Raw genomic sequence first — 12826 nt, forward strand, 5'->3', positions numbered from 1 at the left:
AAATGGGTCTTCCAAATGGACAGTGACTCCAAGCATACTTCCAAAGTTGTGGCAAAATGGCTTAAGGACAACAAAGGCAAGATATTGGAGTGGCAATCACCAAGCCCTGATCTCAATCCTATAGAAAATGTGTGGGCAGAACTGAAAAAGCTTGTGCGAGCAAGGAGGCCTACAAACCTGACTCAGTTACAACAGTCATGTCAGGAGGAATGGGCCAAAATTCACCCAACTTATTGTGGGAAGCTTGTGGAAGGCTACCCGAAAAGTTTGACCCAAGTTAAACAATTTGAAGGCAACGCTACCAAATACTAATTGAGTGTATGTACACTTCTGACCCACTGGAAATGTGATGAAAGAAATAAAAGCTGAAATAAATCATTCTCTCTGCTATTATTCTGACATTTCAAATTCTTAAAATAATGTGGTGATCCTAACTGACCTAAGACAGGGAATTTTTACCAGGATAAAATGTCAGGAATTGTAAAAAACTAAGTTTAAATGTATTTGGCTAAGGTGAATGTAAACTTTCGAATTCAACTGTATGTAAATTAGATATTTATGTAATTCATGTTCTATTATTTTGCTAACATTTCTAAAACATGCTTTCACTTTATTGTGTATTGTGTGTAGATGAGAGAATATTTTTTTGAATTCAGACAGTAACACAACATAAAGTGGAATTAACACAACAAAATGTGGAATAAGTCAAGAGGTATGAATACTTTCTGAAGGCTCTGTATGTGATCATATACAAATGTAAGCAAGGTTTGAAATTATTATGTTTTTGTCAGAAATTATATCTGTTTGGCCTTCTTGCGGTGAATTAATCTACATTTTTTATTTTGTTATGTTCCGGCCCCCCAACCATCCACTCAAGAAACAATTGGCCCGCAGCTGAAGTATAGCTAGTCCATACAGCTTTAATGTGTCCACTCCTAGGATATAAGGATTTAGATAGGAAAGGTAGAGTGGTTGGGTTTAGCCCGCAGTGTTTATGTGATCTTAGCAAACATTGGGAGTTCTTCACCTGTGGAGAAGTGTTCGGCCCATTCACTCACATGCAAGCACGTCATCTCAGTGTACCTCTGAACCATTTGGAGTCGTGTTTGACAGTGCGAAGAGCGGGGCTGTCGCCTAGGCTACGATAGATCACAGCATCAATCGCCAGGAAGTCTGTTACAGTACCAGTGAAGAGACTGCCCTCTGATAGAGAGAAAGAGATAGAGGGAGAGAGAGAGAGAAAGAAAGAGAGAGAGAGAAAGTGAGAAAGAGAGAGACAGAGAGAACAAGAGAGAGAGAAAGGAAGAGAGAAGAGACAGAAGAGAGACATACAGACACACAGAGAGACAGAGATAGATAGAGCAAGAGAGAAAGAAGAGAGAGAGAGAGAAGAGAGAGAGAGAGCAACGAGCAAGAGAGAGACATACAGACACACAGAGAGAGAGAGAGAGAGAGAGAGAGAGAGAGAGAGAGAGAGAGAGAGAGAGAGAGAGAGAGAGAGAGAGCAAGAGAGAGAGATACAGACACACAGAGTGAGACAGAGATAGAGAGAGAGAGAGAGAGAGAGAGAGAGAGAGAGAGACAACGAGCAAGAGAGAGAGACATACAGACACACAGAGAGTAAGACAGAGATAGAAAGAGAGAACACAGAACATGTATTTATCCTGAACAAGCATAGTCAAGTTCATCCTACAGCTTCAGTCTAGATTGATTTTCCATCTGAATGATTTCCCTGAATATTACAGTCCTAAAAATACCTATGTCATTACTTCCTGATATATTGAAAAATAATGAAAGTTAGAAAGAAAGAAAGAACGAAAGAAAGAAAGAAATAAAGAAATAAAGAAAAAAAAGAAAGAAAGAGAGAAACTACTGTACCTGCGAACAGAGCCACGTTGGCGTGTCTGGGGTCATATGGACAACGAGCCATCCCACTGACCGTCTCTCCCACCATCTCCAAAGAGTCTCTCTGTAACACACACAATTGTCCATATGAACACGTACACACATGCCAATAAAGCTTAATTGAATTGAATTGAATAGACAGATACTCACAGTGTAGTTGGCACACAAAGGGTTGAAGGCATTGGTTCCACACACAAACAGTCCTTCATGTTGACTCAACACCACCTTGATGAAGTTACGACACTCCTCCTGAAGAAAGAGATAAGAAAGGATGAGAAATGATGGGAGAGTCAGAGAAGTACTGTTAGTGTGTGTGTGTGTGCGCATACAAGTGTGTTTATCTTTCAAACCCACTCCTCAAAGGGTTAGGCAGAGAAATAAGTTTGTCATATCCATATGACAAAAGTAATCAATAAATACTCCTTAGTGTACATATATGCAACAGAGTTAAGAATATATTGAATGCTCACTCCACAGCTAGCTTGAAATGTCGCTGATGGAGCCATTTGTATGGCTCAATCGGTTTGCATGTTGTGAAGGAGGGTGGTCACGTGTGTTGTGAAGCAGAGGATGACTGGTTCGAGCCCAGTATGTGGCAGTCGGACAGCGGAGGTAGCTAAGCTGTTAGCAGTACACTGACCCCCGGTACATAGGCGACTTCATGGCTGGAATTCAGTATGCTGAGCTGGCTGAACTGAGCCATGGCTTAGGTGAAAACAACCACTCAGGAAAGCCTCAAGGAAATTACACACAACACACTGTTCAGCTGTATCTCTGTGTTTTAAAAGGGAGGTACTGTTTAACTCTACACATCTTCTAGCACGACTAACCACAACATTCCCTCTTTAGGAGTTCCCATGGGGTTCATCATGGGAGCTAGAAGAATCTCTCCCTCAATTCAATTTAAGGGCTTTATTGGCATGGGAAACATATGTTAACATTGCCAAAGCAAGTGAAGTAGATAATAAACAAGAGTGAAATTAACAATAACAGTAAACATTACACTCAGAAGATCCAAAAGAATATAGACATTTCAAATGCCATATTATGGCTATATGAGTCAAGGAAGCAGGAGCGACTGAATTTTTCTCTGTCTAATGGGAAAGGAAAGGGGGATACCTAGTCAGTTGTACAACTGAAATGCATCTTCCGCATATAACCCAACAGAATCAGAGAGGTGCAGGGGGCTGCCATAATCGACATCCACGGCACCCAGGGAACAGTGGGTTAACTTCCGTGCACAAGGGCAGAACGACAGATTTTGACCGTGTCACCTCGGGGATTCGAACCAGCAACCTTTTGGTTACTAGTCCAACACACTAGGCTACCTGCCTTCCCAGTGTGTGTACATATATTGATTATTTTAGTTGTTTTAAAGTTATCTTTGTCTCACAGTCACTAAGCATGTATATGGGTGGTGTGATACTTGAGGTTGTTTTTCTCGAAGGCAAAACCAGCGTGTGGGGCTGGTTGCAATGGCCACGTGGAGGGTTGGGATTTGAAAAATTTAGTCTGCAGCATGGAGTAGAGATTCCTGCTACGGCAGGATGTTCGGTGGAAGAACGTAGCTCAGCTGTTGCCGCTAGCATTGGGTAAAATCAGCCTCAAGTGTAGTGATATTCTTAGATTTCACTGAAAAGGTGAATTCGATAGTTGAGGGTGGTGTTGTATTGCGGAATACACATACGTCGGTATTTCATTTTATGAATCCGGCGAAGAAAGTTATACCTTGAAACGTGCCGCCATTTGAGGTTAAGTGTTAGAGCGAGTTATCTCGTCATGGTCAACTTGTATCTACATTTTTTTTAGTTATTTTTGGATGCAAATCTCCTTTGCTTAAACTTGTCGTGTCTCATAGGAGACAAGTGCACAATCTTTGTCCAGACGGATACTGACCAACTTAATGTAGCTTTCAGTTTTAATATTCACAGATTTGATTGTGTTATACGCTTCTACTAAATAAATTAATAACTTTGGCTGCGGAAGAGGGGCATTTGGAACGTTATTGTCCCGAGAACGATCGCGCAGAGCCCGGAAACAGCTCTAGTGGTGGTGCAGCTAATGCACCATCGTGAAGGGAGAAGGTGGGCAGATTTGATGGGAAATGTAGGAAAGGAGAGCGGTGGCAGAGTAAAGCGAGAGGGTGAAAAGCCGGTGTGACTGCGACTGGGGTCGCTGAGTCGGTGCTGGAAAATGAAAGTGGAGTTCAAGAGGAGTTTAAAACAATGGAAAATGAAGCAGCTGTTTTCAAAGTACCCAGGATTAAGAGGAATAATTTAAGGGGTGATGAAGGTAGACATTGATAAATCAGTTGAGGATAAACAGATAGTAGAGATGGTGGGTTTTCCTCTGACGAGGATAGGGAGAGTGAGTCATTTTACACATCACAACAAAATAGCGAGATAAATGGGGTGGAAGGGAGGTATGGGATTGATAAAATAATTTCTGAAATTGACTAAAGGGAAGAAAGTTATTTAAATTCTAAAGGAAATGGACGAGTTCAGTCGCAGCCTTAAATCTGTAAAGAGATGTTTACTGTATCTTCCTATGTATTTTTTTTCTCAGCCATGAGCAGTTTTAAGATTTCTTCTTTAAACGTAAATGGGGCGACAGTATGACTTAATGAAGGGTAAGGGAAGTTTTCTACAAGAAACGCATAGTAATATTGAAAATGAAGTTATGTGGCAAAAGGAGTGTGTGGAGGGGAGCGGTGGTGTGTAGTCATAAAAGCTAAAAATGTTGGGGTGTGGCTATCCTGTTCTCAAAAGGGGTTTTGCCTTTGTCATATGAGGTTGAAGAGGTAGTTGCGGGGAGGTTATTAAAAGTTTGAGTGAGGTATGAAAACATCACTATGTGTTAAATAAATGTATATGCCCCAGTGGTGACAGTTGAGAGGGTATGTTTTTTAGAGACATTATCAAATACCATTGAGAAATGTAACACTGAGTATAATTTACTTCTTGCTGGGGATTTTAACTGCACAGTCAGTGATTAAGATAGAAACCACAAAACCTCAAGGACTTTTTAAAAATGCCTTATTGTAATGCATGAACTGTGTGATATTTGGCGGAGCCAACACGAAGGCACGAGACAGTACACATGGGCCCATGTGAGAGAGAGAACACCATCTCTCTGGCCAGGTTAGATAGGTTTTATTGTTTTGAGCATCAATCTCAGGTCTGTAAATCAAGTGTACTAACCCCAGTGGGATTTTCTGATGTTTGTTTATCAAATCAAATCAAATTGTATTAGTCACATGCGCCGAATACAACAGGATAGCGAGAGTGAGTCATTTTACGCATCACAACAAAATAGCAAGACCTTACAGTGAAATGCTTACAAGCCCCTAACCAACAGTGCAGTTAAAAAAATTTTGGGCTAAGAATAAGAGATAAAAGTAACAAGTAATTAAAGAGCAGCAGTAAAATAACAATATACAGAGGGGTACTGGTTAGGTGAGGGCGTATGTACATGTAGGTAGAGTTATTAAAGTGTTCTAAGGGGTACTGGTTAGGTGAGGTAGTATGTACATGTAGGTAGAGTTATTAAAGTGTTCTAAGGGGTACCAGTTAGGTGAGGTAGTATGTACATGTAGGTAGAGTTATTAAAGTGTTCTAAGGGGTACCGGTTAGGTGAGGTAGTATGTACATGTAGGTAGAGTTATTAAAGTGTTCTAAGGGGTACTGGTTAGGTGAGGTAGTATGTACATGTAGGTAGAGTTATTAAAGTGTTCTAAGGGGTACTGGTTAGGTGAGGTAGTATGTACATGTAGGTAGAGTTATTAAAGTGTTCTAAGGGGTACTGGTTAGGTGAGGTAGTATGTACATGTAGGTAGAGTTATTAAAGTGTTCTAAGGGGTACTGGTTAGGTGAGGTAGTATGTACATGTAGGTAGAGTTATTAAAGTGTTCTAAGGGGTACTGGTTAGGTGAGGGCGTATGTACATGTAGGTAGAGTTATTAAAGTGTTCTAAGGGGTACTGGTTAGGTGAGGTAGTATGTACATGTAGGTAGAGTTATTAAAGTGTTATAAGGGGTACTGGTTAGGTGAGGTAGTATGTACATGTAGGTAGAGTTATTAAAGTGTTCTAAGGGGTACTGGTTAGGTGAGGTAGTATGTACATGTAGGTAGAGTTATTAAAGTGTTCTAAGGGGTACTGGTTAGGTGAGGTAGTATGTACATGTAGGTAGAGTTATTAAAGTGTTCTAAGGGGTACTGGTTAGGTGAGGGCGTATGTACATGTAGGTAGAGTTATTAAAGTGTTCTAAGGGGTACTGGTTAGGTGAGGTAGTATGTACATGTAGGTAGAGTTATTAAAGTGTTCTAAGGGGTACTGGTTAGGTGAGGTAGTATGTACATGTAGGTAGAGTTATTAAAGTGTTCTAAGGGGTACTGGTTAGGTGAGGTAGTATGTACATGTAGGTAGAGTTATTAAAGTGTTCTAAGGGGTACTGGTTAGGTGAGGTAGTATGTACATGTAGGTAGAGTTATTAAAGTGTTCTAAGGGGTACTGGTTAGGTGAGGTAGTATGTACATGTAGGTAGAGTTATTAAAGTGTTCTAAGGGGTACTGGTTAGGTGAGGTAGTATGTACATGTAGGTAGAGTTATTAAAGTGTTCTAAGGGTACTGGTTAGGTGAGGTAGTATGTACATGTAGGTAGAGTTATTAAAGTGTTCTAAGGGGTACCAGTTAGGTGAGGTAGTATGTACATGTAGGTAGAGTTATTAAAGTGTTCTAAGGGGTACCGGTTAGGTGAGGTAGTATGTACATGTAGGTAGAGTTATTAAAGTGTTCTAAGGGGTACCGGTTAGGTGAGGTAGTATGTACATGTAGGTAGAGTTATTAAAGTGTTCTAAGGGGTACTGGTTAGGTGAGGTAGTATGTACATGTAGGTAGAGTTATTAAAGTGTTCTAAGGGGTACTGGTTAGGTGAGGTAGTATGTACATGTAGGTAGAGTTATTAAAGTGTCCTAAGGGGTACTGGTTAGGTGAGGTAGTATGTACATGTAGGTAGAGTTATTAAAGTGTTCTAAGGGGTACTGGTTAGGTGAGGTAGTATGTACATGTAGGTAGAGTTATTAAAGTGTCCTAAGGGGTACTGGTTAGGTGAGGTAGTATGTACATGTAGGTAGAGTTATTAAAGTGTTCTAAGGGGTACTGGTTAGGTGAGGTAGTATGTACATGTAGGTAGAGTTATTAAAGTGTTCTAATGGGTACTGGTTAGGTGAGGTAGTATGTACATGTAGGTAGAGTTATTAAAGTGTTCTAAGGGGTACTGGTTAGGTGAGGTAGTATGTACATGTAGGTAGAGTTATTAAAGTGTTCTAAGGGGTACTGGTTAGGTGAGGTAGTATGTACATGTAGGTAGAGTTATTAAAGTGTTCTAAGGGGTACTGGTTAGGTGAGGTAGTATGTACATGTAGGTAGAGTTATTAAAGTGTTCTAAGGGGTACCGGTTAGGTGAGGTAGTATGTACATGTAGGTAGAGTTATTAAAGTGTTCTAAGGGGTACCGGTTAGGTGAGGTAGTATGTACATGTAGGTAGAGTTATTAAAGTGTTCTAAGGGGTACTGGTTAGGTGAGGTAGTATGTACATGTAGGTAGAGTTATTAAAGTGTTCTAAGGGGTACTGGTTAGGTGAGGTAGTATGTACATGTAGGTAGAGTTATTAAAGTGTTCTAAGGGGTACTGGTTAGGTGAGGTAGTATGTACATGTAGGTAGAGTTATTAAAGTGTCCTAAGGGGTACTGGTTAGGTGAGGTAGTATGTACATGTAGGTAGAGTTATTAAAGTGTTCTAAGGGGTACTGGTTAGGTGAGGTAGTATGTACATGTAGGTAGAGTTATTAAAGTGTCCTAAGGGGTACTGGTTAGGTGAGGTAGTATGTACATGTAGGTAGAGTTATTAAAGTGTTCTAAGGGGTACTGGTTAGGTGAGGTAGTATGTACATGTAGGTAGAGTTATTAAAGTGTTCTAATGGGTACTGGTTAGGTGAGGTAGTATGTACATGTAGGTAGAGTTATTAAAGTGTTCTAAGGGGTACTGGTTAGGTGAGGTAGTATGTACATGTAGGTAGAGTTATTAAAGTGTTCTAAGGGGTACTGGTTAGGTGAGGTAGTATGTACATGTAGGTAGAGTTATTAAAGTGTTCTAAGGGTACTGGTTAGGTGAGGTAGTATGTACATGTAGGTAGAGTTATTAAAGTGTTCTAAGGGGTACTGGTTAGGTGAGGTAGTATGTACATGTAGGTAGAGTTATTAAAGTGTTCTAAGGGGTACTGGTTAGGTGAGGTAGTATGTACATGTAGGTAGAGTTATTAAAGTGTTCTAAGGGGTACTGGTTAGGTGAGGTAGTATGTACATGTAGGTAGAGTTATTAAAGTGTTCTAGGGGGTACTGGTTAGGTGAGGTAGTATGTACATGTAGGTAGAGTTATTAAAGTGTTCTAAGGGGTACTGGTTAGGTGAGGTAGTATGTACATGTAGGTAGAGTTATTAAAGTGTTCTAAGGGGTACTGGTTAGGTGAGGTAGTATGTACATGTAGGTAGAGTTATTAAAGTGTTCTAAGGGGTACTGGTTAGGTGAGGTAGTATGTACATGTAGGTAGAGTTATTAAAGTGTTCTAAGGGGTACCAGTTAGGTGAGGTAGTATGTACATGTAGGTAGAGTTATTAAAGTGTTCTAAGGGGTACTGGTTAGGTGAGGTAGTATGTACATGTAGGTAGAGTTATTAAAGTGTTCTAGGGGGTACCAGTTAGGTGAGGTAGTATGTACATGTAGGTAGAGTTATTAAAGTGTTCTAAGGGGTACTGGTTAGGTGAGGTAGTATGTACATACATGTAGGTAGAGTTATTAAAGTGTCCTAAGGCGTACTGGTTAGGTGAGGTAGTATGTACATGTAGGTAGTTATTAAAGTATTCTAAGGGGTACTGGTTAGGTGAGGTAGTATGTACATGTAGGTAGAGTTATTAAAGTGTTCTAGGGGGTACCAGTTAGGTGAGGTAGTATGTACATGTAGGTAGAGTTATTAAAGTGTTCTAAGGGGTACTGGTTAGGTGAGGTAGTATGTACATGTAGGTAGAGTTATTAAAGTGTTCTAAGGGGTACTGGTTAGGTGAGGTAGTATGTACATGTAGGTAGAGTTATTAAAGTGTTCTAAGGGGTACTGGTTAGGTGAGGTAGTATGTACATGTAGGTAGAGTTATTAAAGTGTTCTAAGGGGTACTGGTTAGGTGAGGTAGTATGTACATGTAGGTAGAGTTATTAAAGTGTTCGAAGGGGTACTGGTTAGGTGAGGTAGTATGTACATGTAGGTAGAGTTATTAAAGTGTTCTAAGGGGTACTGGTTAGGTGAGGTAGTATGTACATGTAGGTAGAGTTATTAAAGTGTTCTAAGGGGTACTGGTTAGGTGAGGTAGTATGTACATGTAGGTAGAGTTATTAAAGTGTTCTAGGGGGTACTGGTTAGGTGAGGTAGTATGTACATGTAGGTAGAGTTATTAAAGTGTTCTAAGGGGTACTGGTTAGGTGAGGTAGTATGTACATGTAGGTAGAGTTATTAAAGTGTTCTAAGGGGTACTGGTTAGGTGAGGTAGTATGTACATGTAGGTAGAGTTATTAAAGTGTTCTAAGGGGTACCGGTTAGGTGAGGTAGTATGTACATGTAGGTAGAGTTATTAAAGTGTTCTAAGGGGTACTGGTTAGGTCAAATCAAATCAAATTGTATTTGTCACATACACATGGTTAGCAGATGTTAATGCGAGTGTAGCGAAATGCTTGTGCTTCTAGTTCCGACAATGCAGTCATAACCAACAAGTAATCTAACTAACAATTCCAAAACTACTGTCTTATACACAGTGTAAGGGGATAAAGAATATGTACATAAGGATATATGAATGAGTGATGGTACAGAGCAGCATAGGCAAGATACAGTAGATGGTGTCGAGTACAGTATATACATATGAGATGGGTATGTCAACAAAGTGGCATAGTTAAAGTGGCTAGTGATACATGTATTACATAAGGATGCAGTCGATGATATACAGTACAGTATATACGTATGCATATGAGATGAATAATGTAGGGTAAGTAACATTATATAAGGTAGCATTGTTTAAAGTGGCTAGTGATATATTTACATAATTTCCCATCAATTCCCATTATTAAAGTGGCTGGAGTTGGGTCAGTGTCAATGACAGTGTGTTGGCAGCAGCCACTCAATGTTAGTGGTGGCTGTTTAACAGTCTGATGGCCTTGAGATAGAAGCTGTTTTTCAGTCTCTCGGTCCCAGCTTTGATGCACCTGTACTGACCTCGCCTTCTGGATGATAGCGGGGTGAAGAGGCAGTGGCTCGGGTGGTTGTTGTCCTTGATGATCTTTATGGCCTTCCTGTAACATCGGGTGGTGAAGGTGTCCTGGAGGGCAGGTAGTTTGCCCCCGGTGATGCGTTGTGCAGACCTCACTACCCTCTGGAGAGCCTTACGGTTGAGGACGGGGCAGTTGCCGTACCAGGCGGTGATACAGCCCGCTAGGATGCTCTCGATTGTGCATCTGTAGAAGTTTGTGAGTGTTTTTGGTGACAAGCCGAATTTCTTCAGCCTCCTGAGGTCGAAGAGGCGCTGCTGCGCCTTCTTCACGATGTTGTCTGTGTGAGTGGATCAATTCAGTTTGTCTGTGATGTGTATGCCGAGGAACTTAAAACTTGCTACCCTCTCCACTACTGTTCCATCGATGTGGATAGGGAGGTGTTCCCTCTGCTGTTTCCTGAAGTCCACAATCATCTCCTTAGTTTTGTTGACGTTGAGTGTGAGGTTATTTTCCTGACACCACACTCCGAGGGCCCTCACCTCCTCCCTGTAGGCCGTCTGGTCGTTGTTGGTAATCAAGCCTACCACTGTTGTGTCGTCCTCAAACTTGATGATTGAGTTGGAGGCGTGCGTGGCCACGCAGTCGTGGGTGAACAGGGAGTACAGGAGAGGGCTCAGAACGCACCCTTGTGGGGCCCCAGTGTTGAGGATCAGCGGGGAGGAGATGTTGTTGCCTACCCTCACCACCTGGGGCGGCCCGTCAGGAAGTCCAGTACCCAGTTGCACAGGGCGGGGTCGAGACCCAGGGTCTCGAGCTTGATGACGAGCTTGGAGGGTACTATGGTGTTGAATGCCGAGCTGTAGTCGATGAACAGCATTCTCACATAGGTATTCCTCTTGTCCAGATGGGTTAGGGCAGTGTGCAGTGTGGTTGAGATTGCATCGTCTGTGGACCTATTTGGGTGGTAAGCAAATTGGAGTGGGTCTAGGGTGTCAGGTAGGGTGGAGGTGATATGGTCCTTGACTAGTCTCTCAAAGCACTTCATGATGACGGAAGTGAGTGCTACGGGGCGGTAGTCGTTTAGCTCAGTTACCTTAGCTTTCTTGGGAACAGGAACAATGGTGGTCCTCTTGAAGCATGTGGGAACAGCAGACTGGTATAGGGATTGATTGAATATGTCCGTAAACACACCGGCCAGCTGGTCTGCGCATGCTCTGAGGGCGCGGCTGGGGATGCCATCTGGGCCTGCAGCCTTGCGAGGTTTAACACGTTTAAATGTCTTACTCACCTCGGCTGCAGTGAAGGAGAGACCGCACGTTTCCATTGCAGGCCGTGTCAGTGGCACTGTATTGTCCTCAAAGCGGGCAAAAAAGTTATTTAGTCTGCCTGGGAGCAAGACATCCTGGTCCGTGACGGGGCTGGATTTCTTCCTGTAGTCCGTGATTGACTGTAGACCCTGCCACATGCCTCTTGTGTCTGAGCCGTTGAATTGAGATTCCACTTTGTCTCTGTACTGACGCTTAGCTTGTTTGATAGCCTTGCGGAGGGAATAGCTGCACTGTTTGTATTCCATCATGTTACCAGACACCTTGCCCTGATTAAAAGCAGTGGTTCGCGCTTTCAGTTTCACGCGAATGCTGCCATCAATCCATGGTTTCTGGTTAGGGAATGTTTTAATCGTTGCTATGGGAACGACATCTTCAACGCACGTGCTAATGAACTTGCACACCGAATCAGCGTATTCGTCAGGTAGTATGTACATGTAGTATGTACATGTAGGTAGAGTTATTAAAGTGTTCTAAGGGGTACTGGTTAGGTGAGGTAGTATGTACATGTAGGTAGTTATTAAAGTGTTCTAAGGGGTACTGGTTAGGTGAGGTAGTATGTACATGTAGGTAGAGTTATTAAAGTGTTCTAAGGGGTACTGGTTAGGTGAGGTAGTATGTACATGTAGGTAGAGTTATTAAAGTGTTCTAAGGGATACTGGTTAGGTGAGGTAGTATGTACATGTAGGTAGAGCTATTAAAGTGTTCTAGGGGGTACCGGTTAGGTGAGGTAGTATGTACATGTAGGTAGAGTTATTAAAGTGTTCTAAGGGGTACTGGTTAGGTGAGGTAGTATGTACATGTAGGTAGAGTTATTAAAGTGTTCTAAGGGGTACTGGTTAGGTGAGGTAGTATGTACATGTAGGTAGAGTTATTAAAGTGTTCTAAGGGGTACTGGTTAGGTGAGGTAGTATGTACATGTAGGTAGAGTTATTAAAGTGTTCTAAGGGGTACTGGTTAGGTGAGGTAGTATGTACATGTAGGTAGTTATTAAAGTGTTCTAAGGGGTACTGGTTAGGTGAGGTAGTATGTACATGTAGGTAGAGTTATTAAAGTGTTCTAAGGGGTACTGGTTAGGTGAGGTAGTATGTACATGTAGGTAGAGTTATTAAAGTGTTCTAAGGGGTACTGGTTAGGTGAGGTAGTATGTACATGTAGATAGAGTTATTAAAGTGTTCTAAGGGGTACTGGTTAGGTGAGGTAGTATGTACATGTAGGTAGTTATTAAAGTGTTCTAAGGGGTACTGGTTAGGTGAGTAGTATGTACATGTAGGTAGAGTTATTAAAGTG

General features: G+C 41.7%; 1 protein-coding gene across 2 annotated transcripts in view; it reads right to left on the reverse strand.

The window, feature by feature from the left end:
- LOC118402492 (semaphorin-6B-like) overlaps window positions 1–12826 on the reverse strand; it is a 95568-nt gene that overhangs the window by 17018 nt on the left and 65724 nt on the right. The window contains exons 6-8 of one of the 2 annotated variants that reach the window (XM_052476444.1): window positions 2056–2154; window positions 1879–1969; window positions 1084–1203 (exon numbers count right to left, since the gene is read on the reverse strand). In XM_052476444.1, coding sequence (XP_052332404.1) covers window positions 1084–1203; window positions 1879–1969; window positions 2056–2154 — 310 coding nt within the window. The remainder of the gene's footprint in view (window positions 1–1083; window positions 1204–1878; window positions 1970–2055; window positions 2155–12826) is intronic. The other variant, XM_052476445.1, reaches the window with a different exon arrangement.

Source organism: Oncorhynchus keta, chromosome 23 (assembly GCF_023373465.1).
Source record: "Oncorhynchus keta strain PuntledgeMale-10-30-2019 chromosome 23, Oket_V2, whole genome shotgun sequence".
Taxonomy (NCBI): domain Eukaryota; kingdom Metazoa; phylum Chordata; class Actinopteri; order Salmoniformes; family Salmonidae; genus Oncorhynchus; species Oncorhynchus keta.